This window comes from Ixodes scapularis, unplaced genomic scaffold (assembly GCF_016920785.2).
Source record: "Ixodes scapularis isolate PalLabHiFi unplaced genomic scaffold, ASM1692078v2 PGA_scaffold9__187_contigs__length_104089568, whole genome shotgun sequence".
Taxonomy (NCBI): Eukaryota; Metazoa; Arthropoda; class Arachnida; order Ixodida; family Ixodidae; genus Ixodes; species Ixodes scapularis.
Window position 1 is genome coordinate 90041214 of NW_024609884.1, and position 17218 is coordinate 90058431.

The 17218-nt window shown below is 45.2% G+C and overlaps 1 protein-coding gene across 1 annotated transcript in view; it reads right to left on the bottom strand.

Annotated features, from left to right (window-relative positions):
* LOC8028606 (erythroid differentiation-related factor 1) overlaps positions 1-17218 on the bottom strand; it is a 90397-nt gene that overhangs the window by 41070 nt on the left and 32109 nt on the right. The window contains exons 12-13 of the mRNA XM_029988443.3: positions 15223-15519; positions 3536-3938 (exon numbers count right to left, since the gene is read on the bottom strand). Of these exons, the coding sequence (XP_029844303.2) occupies positions 3536-3938; positions 15223-15519 (700 nt within the window). The remainder of the gene's footprint in view (positions 1-3535; positions 3939-15222; positions 15520-17218) is intronic.

Consider the following 17218-nt stretch of genomic DNA (forward strand, 5'->3'; position numbering starts at 1 on the left):
TTGACTTTGGTTACGCCGACGGCGACGCCGCTCAAGCCGGAAACGGGCGCCTAAGAGCTGCGCTCTAAAAAATTCCCCAGGTGCATTTTTTATGAAATTTCAGTAAGAAAAAACAAAGAATGAGCGTTTTCTTTGGTCCCATTATCAAACGACATATTGATTATTTTAGCTCAGGCAAGCCGCAGCTCCGCAGAAAGGCACGTTGCCCGTACCATGAAGGCTGCGGCGCCATGTCTAATGATGATTGACTAAAATTAAATTTGCACTCAAAGGGTGGAATGGGAGAAAAATTCATCCAGTGTCCAGATCTCTGCCTTTCATTTAGCAGTGGGGCAGCAAAAATAGTTCATAATATGTTAACTTCGCAGAAGAAATTAACTAAACTTTGTAGAAGTACTGTTTGAACACCAGTTGACCTAAATACAACATTTTGCAAAACAAAAACCTTTCTTGCAAAAAAAAAAAAATGATTCTCTAGGCTATGTTCCCTCTTAAAGGACACATGCAAAGGAAAAAAACATTTTTTTTAAACAGCTTAGATAGAAAAATGATGTCATAAAACAATTTTACAACAAAGAAAAAAAATTTTAAAGCTATATTTACGGCGCTATACGAATTTGTAGTTGGCGCCCACGAGTACCGCGGAAAAGTGGCCCTTATTTATCACGTGACTAGCCCTTATTTATCACGTCGTGCTTGCGCTCTTTTGGAAGCTTCCTACGGCCTCTAAAAGTAACTTATTCACCTTTGTTCGAAGTATAACAAAAAAAAACTAAGATTAATAAGTAACTTTTAGAGCCCAAGGGAAACTCCCGAAAAAGCGCAAGCAGACGTGATAGACCTGTGCGCCGAACAGATGATGGCAGCGGCGCCCCGAAGCAGACAAGCATGTGTGGCGGCGGCGACGGCGGCGCGGAGAAACGCATTGAAGCAAAGCCGCACAACGCTCTGCGTGCGGCGGCGGCGTGACTTCGCAGCGGCGGCGACGCAGCATGGCGGCGCATGGGCCTACCACGTCACCAGCGGCGGCTCACGCGGGCGCCAACTACAAATTTGTTTTGCGCCGTAAATATAGCTCTAAATTTTTTCTTTCTTTGTTGTAAATTCGTTTTATATTCTTTTTCCATCTAGCATGTTTAAAAAAAACGTTTTTTTCCTTTGCATTATTCTTTAAAGGCCGACGACCAGTTAGTGCTCTCCCTTTTTCCCTAGCTTCCTCTTGTCCCTCCTTTTACACTTTTCACAGTTGCCCGTTTCCTCCTCCCCTCGTCTCCTACCGCAGAGCTTTACCCCTGCTCCGCTAAGCCCGTGGCGGTTAAGCCATAGACTCCAACTAGAAAACAAAAGGGATTATGATACAAAAAAGCAACCCCAACATGATTTACAGACAGCCTTAAGCCCGTGAGTTACAATGCTGTTGGCGTCAGTGCAAGTTTTAGTCAGCTAGCCGTGCACTGGTATTTGTTGATATGTTCCCCTTCGATGTTTTCTTTTAGGGGCGAAGCTCCTTAGGGGCTAGCCATGTCCGTATGTCCGTCCGATGTCCGGCGTCGGGGGCTTGTGCTCCTGCTCGTGAGCTCACGCGCTCACGAGCACGTGAGCACGTGCTCCCGTGCTCGTGTAGGGCAAAAGGAAAACAACCGCATTTCCACGAGGTGAATGATGTTGATTGGAGCGAAGCTCTGGTGGTGCTTTTCTGCGTAGATGGTGAGCCGCAGCATGCCGAGCCTTTTGTTCGTTTTCATCCATGTCAGAAAGAGAATCTGTGGTATGGAACGTGGTTATATACGCATTTGAGCATTTGACCGCAGCGTGACATGGATGCAAACGAACGAAAGGCTCGGCATGCTGTGGCTCAGCGTCTACGCAGACAAGCACCACCAGAGCTTCGCCCCAATCAACATCATTCACTACGTGGAGATGCGGTTGTTTTCTTTTTTTCGGGGTGGGGAGGGGGAGCGGGAGGGGGGGGGGGGGGGGGGGCGTGTGGCTAAATAGGGCTGGATGCCATTCTCCGTTTTTTAGAGCTTCATTCCGCCTTATTAAGAAGATACCCACGATTTTGGAAAACATAGTCTGTGCTTGCTCAGCCCCACGTATACGCTGGTTTGCAAGTTGCGAGTATGAAAACACGTGATTGCATGTTCCAGCAAAATAAGCCATGGCCTCTTGAGAAAGGGAGTTAGATCCTGCATCCTAGATGCAGTGGCCTGTGAGTGATTGAGCTCCCCCACCATATCCTTTGCACATATTGTGGCTTATCTCCAGCTCAGCTTTCGCCCCTCTAACAAAGAAGCTTCTTCACTTTTCCTTGCTTGGGAGCCTCACATTTTCATACCAATGCATTTCGATCCAGGCTTCCGACAGGGGGCAGCAGTTATTTCAAAATATGTCAATTTACATTGATTAAAATTGCGCTAATCAAAAAAGCACCCAGCAAAGACGTACCGTGCAGTGCGAGAAACAAACCTGGATCTCGTTTCCTGGTCCTGAAAGGTTCCTTCGCTAATCTTCCGGCGCACAGACTGAGAGGTGTCCATTATGGGGGGCACCCTTTTTTCTGGCTCATTTTTATTCGTGCGCTCGAGCAATAAACCACCCCACCATCCGAACAGCACACGTGGACTCACGCCCCACTTTTTTAGTCACCTCTTTCCATCCTTTCCTTCCCTTGCTTTAAGAGATGAGAGGAAGAAATCCTTGCAGAATATTGGAATACTGGTCTTGGGGCTTTTTTTCTTATTTTTTTGACTGAACCCAATGAAACAACATAAGCTTGTTCAGACTTTTGTGCTGATTTCAAATATCTAGTTGTTTTTTTTTAATTGGTGTAAGTTTGTTTTTAGGAGAATTATAATTAACATACCTTTATTTCCAAAAACAAAAGTAAGAAAGCATTTTTAAAAACTCGAGGTTTAACATATGGTCAGATATTACAAATTATAGAGATTGCAATTTTAAGTACTTTTAGATTAAACCATTCTTAGTGACTTTAGATCACATTGAAGTTCAGTGTTAAATGTGTGGCTACCAAGCAGTAAAACAATACGTAGTTCAGTTTAATATGTTCCAACATCTATATTGAAAAATATGCTCACACATTGTATGCTTTGAGCATTTAGCTATATGTTGCTAAGAAAGTTATATTTCCATCTGCCCTAGATGCTGAGATATCCCTCCTAAAACATTTGCAAGGGGTAATTTTTTTTTTTTTTTTTTCTAGAGAGTTGTTTTAATTTTAACTTCAGTGCAATATCAGCTTGCATAGATATTATAAAGTGAGAATATGGCTGAAATATTGTTCTTCAAGATAAGAAATTGGCACATCAGAAGAAATATAGCTGTAAATTTCGAAATCATAATTTTCCAAAAAAACGTTTTCATGGCTTTTCTTTTTTTTTAGCTCCAAAACCCCATGTATCCCCTTAAACACAGAACAAGTAAGTCGTAAATCCAATGCTGCCCATTTATGTTGTGCTTTCTGAGCACCTCCTCTTTTTATCACCCCATTCTTGCTGAGACGGAAACAGCTCACCGTGGCAGTGAAGGCCGTAGCGAATCCAGCGGAGGGCGCGACCATAGCGGTTCGCACAGCACGCAATCTCGGCCATGGTGCAGTAAGTCCTCGCAGCCTTTTGCAGCAAGAACTGCAGGCAGTGGTCTTGCCACGAAGGATCCCTCAGATTGGTCAAAGACTTGGCCACTTCGATCCGACTGTTGAGGAGCTCGGGTGGGGGTGCTTCCTCCTTGGCCACCTCGTCTTGCAGGGGAGGCGCCTCGGCTCCAAGGGGAAAGTATCGAAGAGGAATGGGCACGTACGGCTCCGCAATGTTCACATTCTCCGGCTCCGCCTCCAACTTCTCAGAGGCTGGCTTGTCTTGAGCAAAAGTTCCACCTTCGGGCCTGTCTCGTTCATCTGACAGGATGAGTGCCATCCCCTGGGGAGGGAAAGATACGACAGGATTCCAGCTAGGGCTGTGCGAATGTTCGAGATTTCGAATATGAATCTAATATTTTTTTTAAGCGATTCGTATTCAATTCGAGAGTTCCATATTCGGAAATTTCCGAACATTCAGTTATGACCGAATAATTCGGCAATGTAAGAATATTCGAGCAAATAGCGAATAATCCGCAAACGCGACATGCCCTGATCATTCAGAGCTTCCTTAAAATTTGTGTTTAGTCGCCTAAAATACCGGGTCTTGTAGCCATTTTTTATAAACCCTTGCTGTTTTATGTTACCTATACGTAGAAGTACTGTGTTTGCTCGATCTAACACACCCCCAAAACTAACGCACAGGCAGATTTAGCTCCCAGGTATTCTAAAATAAATTGCTGCCGATATTCTACCGTGCAGGTAAAATCAAGGCGGAACAGATACCTCATAGAACAGATTTTATGAAACGCATGCCAACACAAAAATAAATGGCGTGCACTAGTTGCCGTTGTCGAAGTTCGGCGATGGTTCTTCGCTTTGCTTTCGTTAAAGCATTTTAGGTGCTGCGCTTCTACGAGTGCGCAACCTCCGCCCCTGGGAGGGTCGTCTTCCAAAGCACCAGCAACACTTTGTGAGCTCGTTGGGTTTCTGGGATTGCTAGACCACGCAGTGCTACTCCGTTGTCATCTTTTACCGCCAGCGTGATGGCCTTTTGTTTAAATAAAGCCTCCTAGTACAGTTTCTTCTGTTTTTCCATCTTAACGGAAAACACGAGACCATAGACTCAAGAGAATTCGTGTGATACGGTTACTAAAATGTCAAATGTAAACAAACGGTCACGATGGAAACAGGGTTAGTCACCTTATCCGAGTATTGTGATTTTCATTTGAGTTTCGGTGTTTGGTTTCGATTGTAATGCGAATGTATTTTTGGGCACCGTATTTGGCAAAAAAAAGTATGCGTTATTTGTGCAAACAGGTATGTATTAGCTCACGACAAAGGAGCAGTTTTGGTTTTCATTTTGCCAAGCCTGCATTGTAAGTCACTTTTCTAGCAACCTTATCATTTCTGCTGCAGGAGCGAGGGTATTTTCTGCTGCGGGAGAAGTTGTCACTGCAAAAAGGTAGCACTTATCTACTAAACATCTGGAACAACTAACTTCCTTAGATGATAATTTGCAATAACTGCATTGCAGCTGATATCTAACCTGCAAGCTAGTCAAGGGCAATTTCAATTATGTATTATCTTCAAAAAGGTCACTATTTTGAGCTGTTTGTGTGACAACATTAGAGGTTGCATTTTTACACGCCATCTATACTTGCAGTTCTGTACTCCTAATACTGTCAATTTGTTTAACTTATCAGTTGCACCTTCTGCCTGCTTTCATGTACAGTTGACAGGTGATAACTAGTCAAGGTACAATAGCTGTGTTACCAATGCAGAGCACAAGTTTGTCTGCTTCTTTTGCAGGGGTTGTAGTTACGTCACAACGCCGAGCTTCAATTGGCTCCGATTGAAGTATAGTGGGTAGACCTCTAGGCAGCTTGCTCTGAGGCACTATCCTTTAATCAGAGCCCATCAGAGCTCGGCGTTCTCAGGTCACCACGACCCCTGCAGAGGAAGCACACAAACTTGCGCTCCGCATTGCACTGTTTATATGCTGCCTAGTCGGGAAGCTTCATTTACTTGAATTTGTTATAATTTTCCGTTTGAAAGTATTTACTTTTTTTTGTTTGTTATTTCTTAATGGTACACACATATTCGAAACATTATAAATATCCGAAGCTATTTTTTTTCGAATATTCATAATCGATTCGCATTCGAAAATTTAAATATTTTCACATCCCTAATTCTAGCACCACCTGGTCGTTCAGTTTATTCTAAGTAGCAGCAGGTGACAGAAATATATGTTTAATTCCCTCGGCAGTTGATTAGATGGCATTTAGATGGCAGCAAAACATTTTGTCCGAATATTTCGTCGTTCATGGTACAAGAAAAGTCAGGACTACAGCAGTCCCTCGTTAAAACGTAATCACTCCGTTCAAATTACAGTCGACTCTCAATAATTCAAAATCTCTTAATTCAAACTTGCGGATAATTCAAACTAACATGCAGGTTCCATCCTGTGCGTCTCCATGGGAAGAAACTCCTGGTAATTCAAACATTGCTTTCTTCAAACTAATTTTTGGCCCCCTCGAGTTTGAATTAACGTGATTCGATTGTATTGCTTTATTCAAAGTTCAAAGTGGTCCCCCGCCCAAAATGCGTCCATTTTGAGCCAGATACTTCAACGTCTATCGGCAGCTGATAACGGTTATGACAAAGGCTGAAGCCCTCCCATTCCCCCCTTTTCTTGTTGATGCACCTATGTGGCCAAGGAGCAGTGTCCACATTCCGATGCTACACGCGGCGCCTGGGGCTCAAACGACCCGACTCCCGTCGGAATCGGGTCAAAGAAGCAAAGGATCCTGAAAGGGGCACTGACACCCCAAAGGTCGCCTTTTTTTTTTTTCTTGTTGTCTAAAACGATTCAAGTTGTAGTCATGGACACACACAAAAAAAATACCACAACACGAAAAAAAATTTCCCTAGGCTATTTTTGGAGTTTTCTCCCCCTTCTCACCTCCTCGCTTCTTTTTATGTGTGAAATAATCCATTATGAAATTTAGAAGCTTTGTAAGTGACATTTCTATCATATTTAATAACGGCATTCGTAAAACAGGTTTTTTAACGCAATTGCGAAAGCACTACTGCCCTTCTTTTTGAAATACCGAAAATCGGAATCCGGACTGATGTCGCCTCCCCTGGCTTTTATCCTCCCTCAGAAATCTAAGGCAGCAGCATAAAATAAGCTGATCTCGCCTTTATGGACAACTAAATGAATAACAAAAATAATGCATGTGGAACTTTTTTTTTTTTTTTTTTTTAAATATATTGAACTCACAAAAAAGGCATTTCGAATGGCTGACAAATATTTCTTTAAATTTTCATAATTACAAATATTGCAACAAAACCTAGGTAGTTTATTCTACAGATCCCAAAGCATATGCATGCCAAATTTGGTTGTGATAGGACAAAATTAAGCACAATATTCTTATGCACAAACTATAAAGATACCCAAAAATTACAAAAAAAATTTTTTTTTATTATTTTATGCAAGAAAATTAAAATATTGAAGCATGAGAGAAGTTCAAGACGACTAAGACAATATCTTAAAATAAATACGATGGCAAGCAACAGCACAATTTGAATGACCGAGTGCACGGAGATGGTTCAAATGCGTGACTTTCTGGGTCACCGAGAGTAATACTTGAAATGCGTATCTAATTTTTCACATAAAAGGTGCAGGTTCAAAGATAACACAGCACCCTAAGACCCCAAACTCCATAAAAGTAAAATCTGCTGTTTTTAATTTGCAAACTCATTAAACCTAGAAAAAAAAAATTTTTTTTCTTTTCCTACTTGTTTAGGAGAGGCATGTCTCAAAATAAATGTTTGCCAAAAAAACATTTTTCTGCTTAATATTTATGTTACAATATGAATTTTTCGATTTGCGGGCGAAAGCAAAACAGCACCCCTATGGGATGATGATAGCGTTTGTACCTAATTTTATGCGCTCTTAGTTTGCTGAACCTCAGAGCGCACACTACACTCCGTTCACCCTTAAGATGTGACTAGGAGCTCTGCCTTCAGCGCAAGCTTTCTGCCCTTGCTAACATGAGTGTGAACGCGCATTCACGCACAACCAAAGCACTGCGGAAGCCAGCGAGCTCGCACTGAAGGTGGAGCTTCTAGTCTCAGCTTGAAGGAGCCCTGCAATCCGACTTAAGCATCTACCTTTCTTGCCGTTTCCACACCCCTTGTGGTTTGGGCAACCCAGCGGGCACGGAGATAGTCACTAAATATCAGAGCGTCATATTTCAACCGGACGACACGGAAACCTCCTCCTCCTACGTGAATGCACCGTGATGCAGAACGCAAACGGCATATGACGAATTTGTGACGTCGTCAGTCCCGCTCAGCTCCTGCCTTATGACTGATCAGAGCAGCTAAAAGCTTTTGTTTTCTTTTTTTAGTCGAAATACAAAATATAAGTGCACGAACCGTTTCAATTATTTATGAAGGTAGTTTTTGTTCAGTATTTTAAATGAGAAAAGAAACAAATGCAATTTCGAAAGTATGGAAACAAGAAACAACGCGCGGCGACCCGTCAACATACCCGCCACCAAGCTGTGGAAGAGGTGGCGCAGGCCAGCGCAAGCACCCCCGCAGATCCTGGCATACGACGCACGATACCAGCGGCACACTTTGCAAGAAGCGAAAAGTATAAATTTGTCTCCTGTGATCTTGCACAACAGGAGAACCACTCGGAACTTGCCTAGAACTTGAGCGTTCTCGAGTTGGAGCCGAGAGGCTTCGCCAGCGCGCTCCGGACGCTTACAAGGAGTGTCCTCGTACAGTACTACCTCCAGCTCCGCACTTCTATCGAGGATTCGGAGATACAACTCCTACAGACCCGGAAAATTCATGCCTGCATGCCCGATGGAGGGCTGAAGCAAGCCACGAGCCTTTGATGCGCATGCCGCTGCAGGGGAAGCGGCCATCGGCGTAAGCCGCAGCCGGTTGGCCAGTCATTTCGCTTCTACTATTGGCCACCCAAGCAAGGACCAGGGACGTCACGAAGGAGGTTATATTGCTCGTTTTTGTAATTCGCCTATAACTTTTAAAATAAAGCAAATTTTGAGAAAAGTTTTTTTTAAGTTACTACATTCGGTGAGCTCAGGTTCGGTGCAAATTAAAAACCAGTCGAGTGTTGTTTTAGGGCCCCTCTAAGGGTGAACAGAATATGGTTGTACAAATGCTATCACCATCATCCCACAGGGGCACAATTTCTGTTTCGCCCACAAATCGAAAGATTCTTATTGCAGCATAAATATTGGGCAGAAAAAAACTTTTCTCAACGAACATTTATTTTGAGACATGCCTGTCCTAACAAAATAGGAAAAAAAATTTTTTCTTTTTTATAATACGATAGCATTAATGTGTTTGTGCCGCAGAGAAGCCGGCGTCGGCAGGACGGTAAAATCCCGATTGGTCGATTGGGTCACGACGCCACAGCCACACCACCTTGCATGGGAATTTCAAACAATCCCCGACGCTCACATGAAACGTGACGTCACGCGTGGAATGGAAGTGATTAGAACATGACATGCGATGCGAATTAAAGGTCGCTGCATGTCTCAAATAATTTCACTTTATAATGTAATTCACCGACTTAAAGAAAAAACTCAAAGAAATTTAGGCGGGGGCAGGATTCTAACCGACGACCCTTTGGTTGCGAGCCAGACAAGCTACCGACAAGGCCATGCAGACACGCTTGCACGGCTTGGTAACGAGCGGGGGTTTATATATTTAGCTATCGCATTCCACTCTTAAAGGCGGAGCTTAAGCGTCCTCCCTATAATTTTTCCTAGGTTCCGAGTGGCTTTAAATACGTAGATAGGGCACGTATGTCGCAAAATAAACCCCTCCCTCATAAAAAAAGAAATATTAGCGCAATATTGACGTTGGTGGATGCAGCAGAACAGGCGTCTGCCTTCGTCCACCACCGTTGCTGTCGCACTGCCAGGGGGGTCGTGGCCGGCGACAGCACGACACTTGTGGGACGTCATCGGGCGGAACTCGAGGGACCACTCTTTCGGACGTGGTCAACAGACCAGTCAGAACCGCGTCAGGCCCCATAGTACCGGTATGTGTGAAAGGCGAGTTCGTAGCGGGTTCCCGCAGGTTTGTTACACCCAGACACGCGAATCCGTTGCATCCGCAACCTGCGGCATCAGTTCCTGGTTCACGTGGGTGCCCCAATGTTTATCGCTACATTTTTGTATCAACTTTTTTGTCGTTGCATCATCGAAGGTCTCCCACCCCATATTGTCCACCAATGATCTCTTCATTTTGGGGGGGCATTCTTACGGAGTTTTATGGTAAAAGTATATTTTTTCACATAGTACTCGTTCTATCCAGGCACTTTAAAAAGCAATTTTGTGGGGAGCTGAGTATTTCTCCAAGAGTTGTGCAAGCTTCATAAAGAGCTGTCCACACGGGACACAGCATTCGCTCGACGGAAGCAGAGGTTTTTCTTTGGGACGTTGCTTCCTTGGACAAAGCCTCGGGGCGTGCTCATAACGTAGGGCAGGACGTAGCCACTTCTACTGCTGGCTCCTGTTGTCAGTCCTCAACCTCCCGAAATCAAGAAAGGGGAGGAGGAGAGCCATGCCCTTTCACGCGAGGCAGCGTGGTTTATGTCCTGGCTGAAAACTTGCATGTGCACTGAAACATTCTCCTTTTATAAACAAGCACATTTTTTTGTTGTGCACGGCACAAGCCGTGTACTCTCTCGACAGTCCTTTAGTCATCAGAGGCACAGCAATGCCAAATTTGCAGTTGCGGGATTCTCCCATGGTAACACACACCAAGACATTGACTTCTTAGGCACTTCTATATAACATTAGAAAAATTTGTGCACTTAGATCAATCTAGTTTTCTTGACACGGTGATGGCCAAAGTGTGCAAGAGAGTATAACAAACTATTCTGCAGATAAACAAATCAAACTAATAAAAAAAATAAAGAACCAAAACAATTTAAGAGAACAAGCCGACAGTCAGCTGACCCCAGCCTCTCCCCTAAAAAGAAAAAAACAAACAAAAAGCTGTTTGCTCACAGTCGTGTGCAATGCTACCTGATAAAACAACACAGCTGAGAACTTCTCTTTTAACGAGGCATTCCTCGTCCTCTTTTGCACGTTGCAGGGTCATCATTAGCCAAGGTTGCACGGAAAAGCGAAGTCTATGTTTCGTCGGCCAGTCTGCTAATCTTTCTGGAAGACCACACACACACCACTCCAGCCATGCCCAGCAGCCCAGTATGCCACGCGGCACTGGCACAGCGGTCCAGGTTTATTATTGCTTCCAATTAGACTTGAGGTACGCAAAGGATGAGTGCATCATAGTGGAACCCCGATTATACGACCTTCACGGGATCACGTGAAAACCTCGCATAATCCTCGAGTCGTATAATTTTAACAACCCGAAAAATCATTACAACTTTGGTGCTCGCTCCCGCAGAGCATAAATATGCACAACTTCCCAAATAACTTCTGTGCTTCAGCAGGGCCAGAAAAGGGATAAAGTCCCCAAATAAATAAAGACAAAATCAAAGGGTGGTGCGGTAAATGCGGTGAACATTTTATTTCCACCTTACCCCCTTTTCAAAAAAAAGTGATTGATGATTTCTCTTTGAGGGCCGCTACCTCTAGAAGCAAGCTAGCAACGCCATCGTGGGCGTACGCAGACCGTCAAATGCCATCAAAATGTGACATTTCCTCAAATATCGGCACATGCAGCTTGGCGCCTGCGAGACCGCCACCTTTGCCTCAAGTATCGGCATCGTGTAGTTCCCTTTTTGAACTCTTCTGAGTGGTGCTGCGTCGCAGACATCGACGGTGTCGTCAGCATCCAACGTGATCCACAAATCGCGACAAGTCCTAAACCCCGCCGGCACTGTGGCGATCGTGATGGCACCTCTTCGCTCTCCGCATCAGTGGTGTTCATTTGCGGCATATGCCAGCGTGTGCTGTGGTTGCAGTTGCGTTGACGTGGGCCCGGCACATCGCTCTTCAAGAGCACGTGAACTGCGGAGGACGTGGAAATCATAAACACAATACGCTGAAACCTGCCGCCTTTTTAGAAGCCTGTTGCGATCACAGCCAACAACACCTGGCAGCATGCCAGCATGAGTGGAGCCTGAGGGCGAAGGAAAGCGTGATTGAAGGGAGGAGAAGGGGTGGTAAACAACCAAAAGCAACACTGCCGGCAAAGCAGATTGACTGAAGAGAAGAAGAACGCAAGGAACGTCCTCCCGGAAAAGGAGGGAGAAGACGACCACCAGCGATGGGCACAGTTCCATTGCTTCATTCCGTTTTTCCCCGCGAAGCAACGCACCACATTTACGGTATCGTTCGTGGTATTGTGCGTGATGCGTGTATTCGCCCGTCGTGAAATCCAAACTTCTGATACATTGTTCCTGTGGGGAGTTCGCTGGGCCCGCACCAAATCGTCGTGAAATGGTGAGACATCGCATAAATTGGGGATGCATAATCGCGGTTTTACTGTACTTCTATTCAGTATGCCTTTAGTGCCAAAAAAAACTTTTGGATGAGCCTTATCTCCGAGTTCTCCATGGCTGCAAATGCGTGCGACGAACTACGGCAGACCCCTGCTTCACACAACTTAGTTCCTGTGGTGCCACCAGAGGGTGTCACTGACAGGATACAAATGACAGAAATGGGACTACCTATCTATTTTCTAGTGTCCCTGATGGGGCCTTCACTAAGTGCATCTGCTCCAAGAACATGAAACTGCAGAACATTGCTAAAGATAAATAAATAATGCCAAAATCACTGCTGTTGCTACACTGATTCTGGCTGAAATGCATTAGCATTTAATGCAGGGGTTCCAACTCAGCGGAGGATGGGAATAGACCTTATTCATTATTAGCACCATCTCTCGTCTCCCGCGCAAACTATCGAGCCTGCGTGCCATCTTTGAGGCTTCTCCTCCATCCCAACTGTCTGCATAGCGTTCTCCGCGCTAGTTCTTACGATCTTGTCCTCCGGTATGTGGTGGAGGCGTAAGGTACTTTGAAATGAATTGTATTAGCAAGCATGCTTCAGAAAGATACATTGGTTCCGTTCAGAATAACTGAAACGACACCAAGACTCTAGTCACCGAAAAAACTGTTTGCCTCACACAGCTTGACAAGCAATGTAAGAAGTAGCCCCATAGAAGAATCATGAGCTGCAGATGTCTCGGTGTTTTAATGTGAAAGCATTAACTGTCTCATGGAGTGAACCGACGTCATCAGCTTTGAAATCATGCAAAACGACACCTAAATGAAACCACGCGCAAGGCTAGCTAAAGGCACCTTTTACACTTCGGTCCCATTGGCTGGCGCGCGTTGACGAGGCCCTCATTGGCCGCTGCGCGTCGGTTTGTGCAGTGTCATCCTGACTGTGTTATCACACTGTTGTGTTATCACTGATCACCGCGTTCGCTTGCCTCTTATGGGTTGTACGGCGCATGGCAATATATACGGTGCATGGAATAAACCAAGGGGATTGTTCTGCTGGGAACTACGTTGCTGTCTGTTCCTTCCTCGCGCTGCAAGGCACACAACAGTTTGAACGATCGCTCACCCGATGGTGCTGCGTGTCCGCAAGGCAGCGGCTCCACCGTTCCACGCCCAAGGTCAGCGCGTTGTACGCCGCAGATTAAAGAAGAGAGCGAAGAGCGGCGTGCGTGCTTTCGCATTTACAACTCATAAGAAGTGCTTAGGTGTACCGGACGCTTAATACGATAATAAGGAGCTTCATATATCGAAAGCATTTGACAAAGCCCGCTGAAGAGGCAGGTTGCGCGGGTCCTGCCATTGCGCCACTCGGATAGTCCCAATAAAGCGCTACAATTATTCCAAAATTCGCTGTAAAACCTTCAGATTGAAAAGCAAAACAAACGAAATTCACATATTTTCTTCAGATGGCTTCATGGTTTTCCACTGATTGCACAACGAGACACAGCAGTAGTGCGGCATCACTTTCCCTTAGCAGTGCACCTCATACATGGGTCGCCATGTTTGAGGCTACGCAAGAAGGTTGGCGCAACGTCCGGCAGATGGTGCGCAAATCAGAATAGTGTCAATTCCAACCTTGCAGCGGTCTGCATACCATTGTCTTCGAACAGCCAGTCTGTTCTCCCGGCCGTCGATGGTTTCGGATGCAGCCACCACAGCTTCCCTCGATTGCCCGCCTACGGTTCACATACCGTTCGCCCTGTGTTCGGGATATGTAGATCTCACACTGAAGTACAACGGAGCAGATAGAAAGCTTCTTGAACCTTCGGACATTGTGTGTGCTGCTTAGATACGAGTAGTTGCATTCATTTTATAATGCAAGCCCAGTTTCAAAGTGGCCGTGAGCTAGCAGACGACACGGCAACCACAACGACCAAACCCCCCGCGCGCGTGCGCCTCCGAGTGATTTGGGAGATGCACAACGGCGCATGCGCGGCACCACCGGTGCAGGCGCAGTGAGCCGCACCTTATATTGTTTTGCTTGCCGTGCCCCCAGCAAGAGCGAGGAAAAGTGGACGTAACGAGTGAACGAACGGAGCGAAAGAGCATGGTGGGAACGGCGCCGCGGCCTCACGAAACCAGTCCAGTCCGAACCATGACCGTCCAAATCAAAGACAGCTGCATTCTTTTATGAGCAAGCACTTAAAAAAAGCTAAAAGGGGCACTGACACATCAAAATCATATTTTTTTTATTATCCGAAACGATTGAAAACGATGCCGGGACATTACCCTCAAAATTCGAAACTCGGGAATTCAGTTTTTGTGAATTAAAAAAACAACTTCCAAATGCCGAATTTGAAGTTCCTGCGCACTCCGCGCCAGTGCAGTGAGTCAAATTTTGCGGTCTCCTGCGAGTCGACTTTCTTTCGGACCTCCACTCAACGCTACAAAGCAAAGCACCGTTGCCACTGCGACCCGAAGCGAGGAGGAGGTGAGGAGACGGGATAGAAGGGCGCCGGCGCGGGAAAGAACCCGGTTTCTTCCCCGACTCGCCGATCATCCTCTGCTCGAGCGCCGCCAAGTTTTCCGAGGGAGGATAAATCAGGGAAGCGACATCACACCAGACTCAGATTGTTGGTATTTCAAAAAGAGGGGCCATAGTGCGTTCGCAATTGGGTTAAAAAACATGTTTTATGATAGCCGTTATTAAAAGTTATAGAAATGTCGCCTACAGAGCTTCTAAATTTCCTGATTTTTGACGTCACCGATCAAAAGAAGCAAGGAGGTGAGCAGCGGGGGAGAAAAGTGGCAAAAATAAAAAGGGTCGCGCGCACGCGAGAAAATTTTTTTTCACAATTTTTTTTTTTTACATGTTTATGACTACAATTTGCATCGTTCTAGACAATTAAAAAAATACGACCTTTGGGGTGTCAGTGCAACAGAAAGGCAACCTCTGCTATTCCAAAGTTGCCAATGACCATAATTACAAAGCATCCTGCTCTGTCCTTGAACGCAAACAAAAATAAGAAGCTCCAAGCAGCACAAGCTCGTCAAGTTTGTTTAAAAAAAAAGTATCCCCAATTTTTCTGTAAAAGTACCGGGGCAAGAATTTCGAAGCAAGCTGAGAGAGCTCGAGTGAAAAAGACAGTGGCCATACCTGGAGCACGTGCAAGAGGGCAAGCCGACACCGCTCCTCCCAGTTGGTGCGGTAGGGCAGCACTGCCTTTTCGGCGTCGCTGCGCCCTTCCGACCGGATCCGCTCTGCCACGCACAGGGCTCCCACCGAGACTGACGGGTTCTCCAAGTTCTTGGAGGCCTCCTCTTCCTCCGAGTCCTGCCAGGGGCCCTCGTCGCTGTGCTCGCTGTTCTCGGGGCTCTCGGCCCGAACTGAGCCGGGGTCCAAGTCGCTCGGTACAAAGAGGTCCGACAGCAGTGAGTGGACCGACGACACAATCTGCACGACAAATGGGTTTTCGTACTAAAAATCTGTGCCACACATTTTTTTTTTTTTTTTTTTAGTATGTTCGCAGGGTGGAATTAAACCCAATTGTGGTTCCTTCGGATATCTAGGTTACAAGTTTTTGCACGTTTCCATTAGCAACGTTTCCAGGGACTCTGTACACCACGGTATTCCTTCAGGCAACGGGACTCAGAATAATATTTCATTTTTAAGACAATGATAGCGTCTCCTGCCGCGGCAGTTAATTTGAACATTCAGAGTGAAGGCCCCCCAAGATCTTCTCCATTCATCTCTTACGCGTGGGCATGCACGCCGAATTTAACAGCAGTCGAACATAGTCAAGCGGTGCTGTGGGGATGGGCCCTTAAGCTTGTCTGTTCCTGCATTTTGCACCTGCAGTTCCTGTGAGGTTGTTTCACTTTGCAAAATAAGTGACATTCTTTGCAAGAAACGAAAGTATGCAGGCGAGATGGTTAGGAAACATCATAATCTAAACCTTGAGATATCGAGAAATATAATAAGGGACTAGACAACTTGCCCATTATTTTATTTCCCCATGCCTCAGGGTTTACATTATGATGTGACATTACTTGCTGGCTTTTCCTTCTCGAGATGAGCTTGCATTCCTAGTGGAATTGAAAATGAAATTAGCAACCAACCTTAAAAGAATTGCAACTACAATTGAAGTGCAGAACGCGACACACAAAAGAGGCTTTTTTATTTATTCATTTATATACCTTAAGGACCCCAGTAGGGGGTATTACATAAGGGGTGGGATACAATAAACATCAACAAAAGGGTACAAATGTCACAAAAGCAAATTATGCATATAAAATAAAACAAAATCGTCAAGACAATTAGTATGCAAACAAAACAAAAAAAAATACCTAGAACGCGATTGCACGTATTAATCCTTTAAATTCTAATGAGTCATGAGTAGTTACAATGTTCTGGGAGAGCCCGTTCCAATCAGAGGCTGTACGTGAAAAAAATGAGTTCTGAAATGTGGTGGTTCTTGCCTTTGGACGCTGTACATCAAGATTCTGACCCGTGCGACGGTTGCGGCGTACAGAAAGAACGATGTATGATAATTGGAGGCACGGGCTGTAAAAAAAATTGTGAAAAAGAGATAACCTAGCTAAACGGCGGCGTTCAGAGAGGAGGGGGAGATTGGCACGGGTTCGAAGAGATGCGACGCTAGTAAAAGAAGAATAATCTGAGTAAATAAAACGTAATGCTCGACGCTGAACTGATTCGATGCTATTGATGAGGTAGGCTTGGTGCGGATCCCAGATAGCAGATGCGTATTCCAGTTTAGGGCGGATAAGGGATGAGTAGGCAAGTTGTTTTATGTGAGGAGGGGCCAGTTTCAAATTGCGCCTCAAAAAACCTAGAGAGCGATTAGCAGAAGATATGGTGTGACTGATATGAGTAGCCCAGGAAAGATTGGATGTAAGATGAACTCCGAGATACTTGTAAGAATTAGTTTTTTCCAAAGGAACGCTGTTAAGGGAGTAGGGAAAGATTGAGGGTTTAGAGCGACGTGTAAACGACACAAGCTTGCACTTATTGACGTTGAGACACATCTGCCATGTATTGCACCATGCTTGGATGCGGTTGAGGTCATCTTGGATGAGTTCGTGATCTGATGGGTTAGTCATTTGGCGATAGATGACACAGTCGTCAGCGAAAA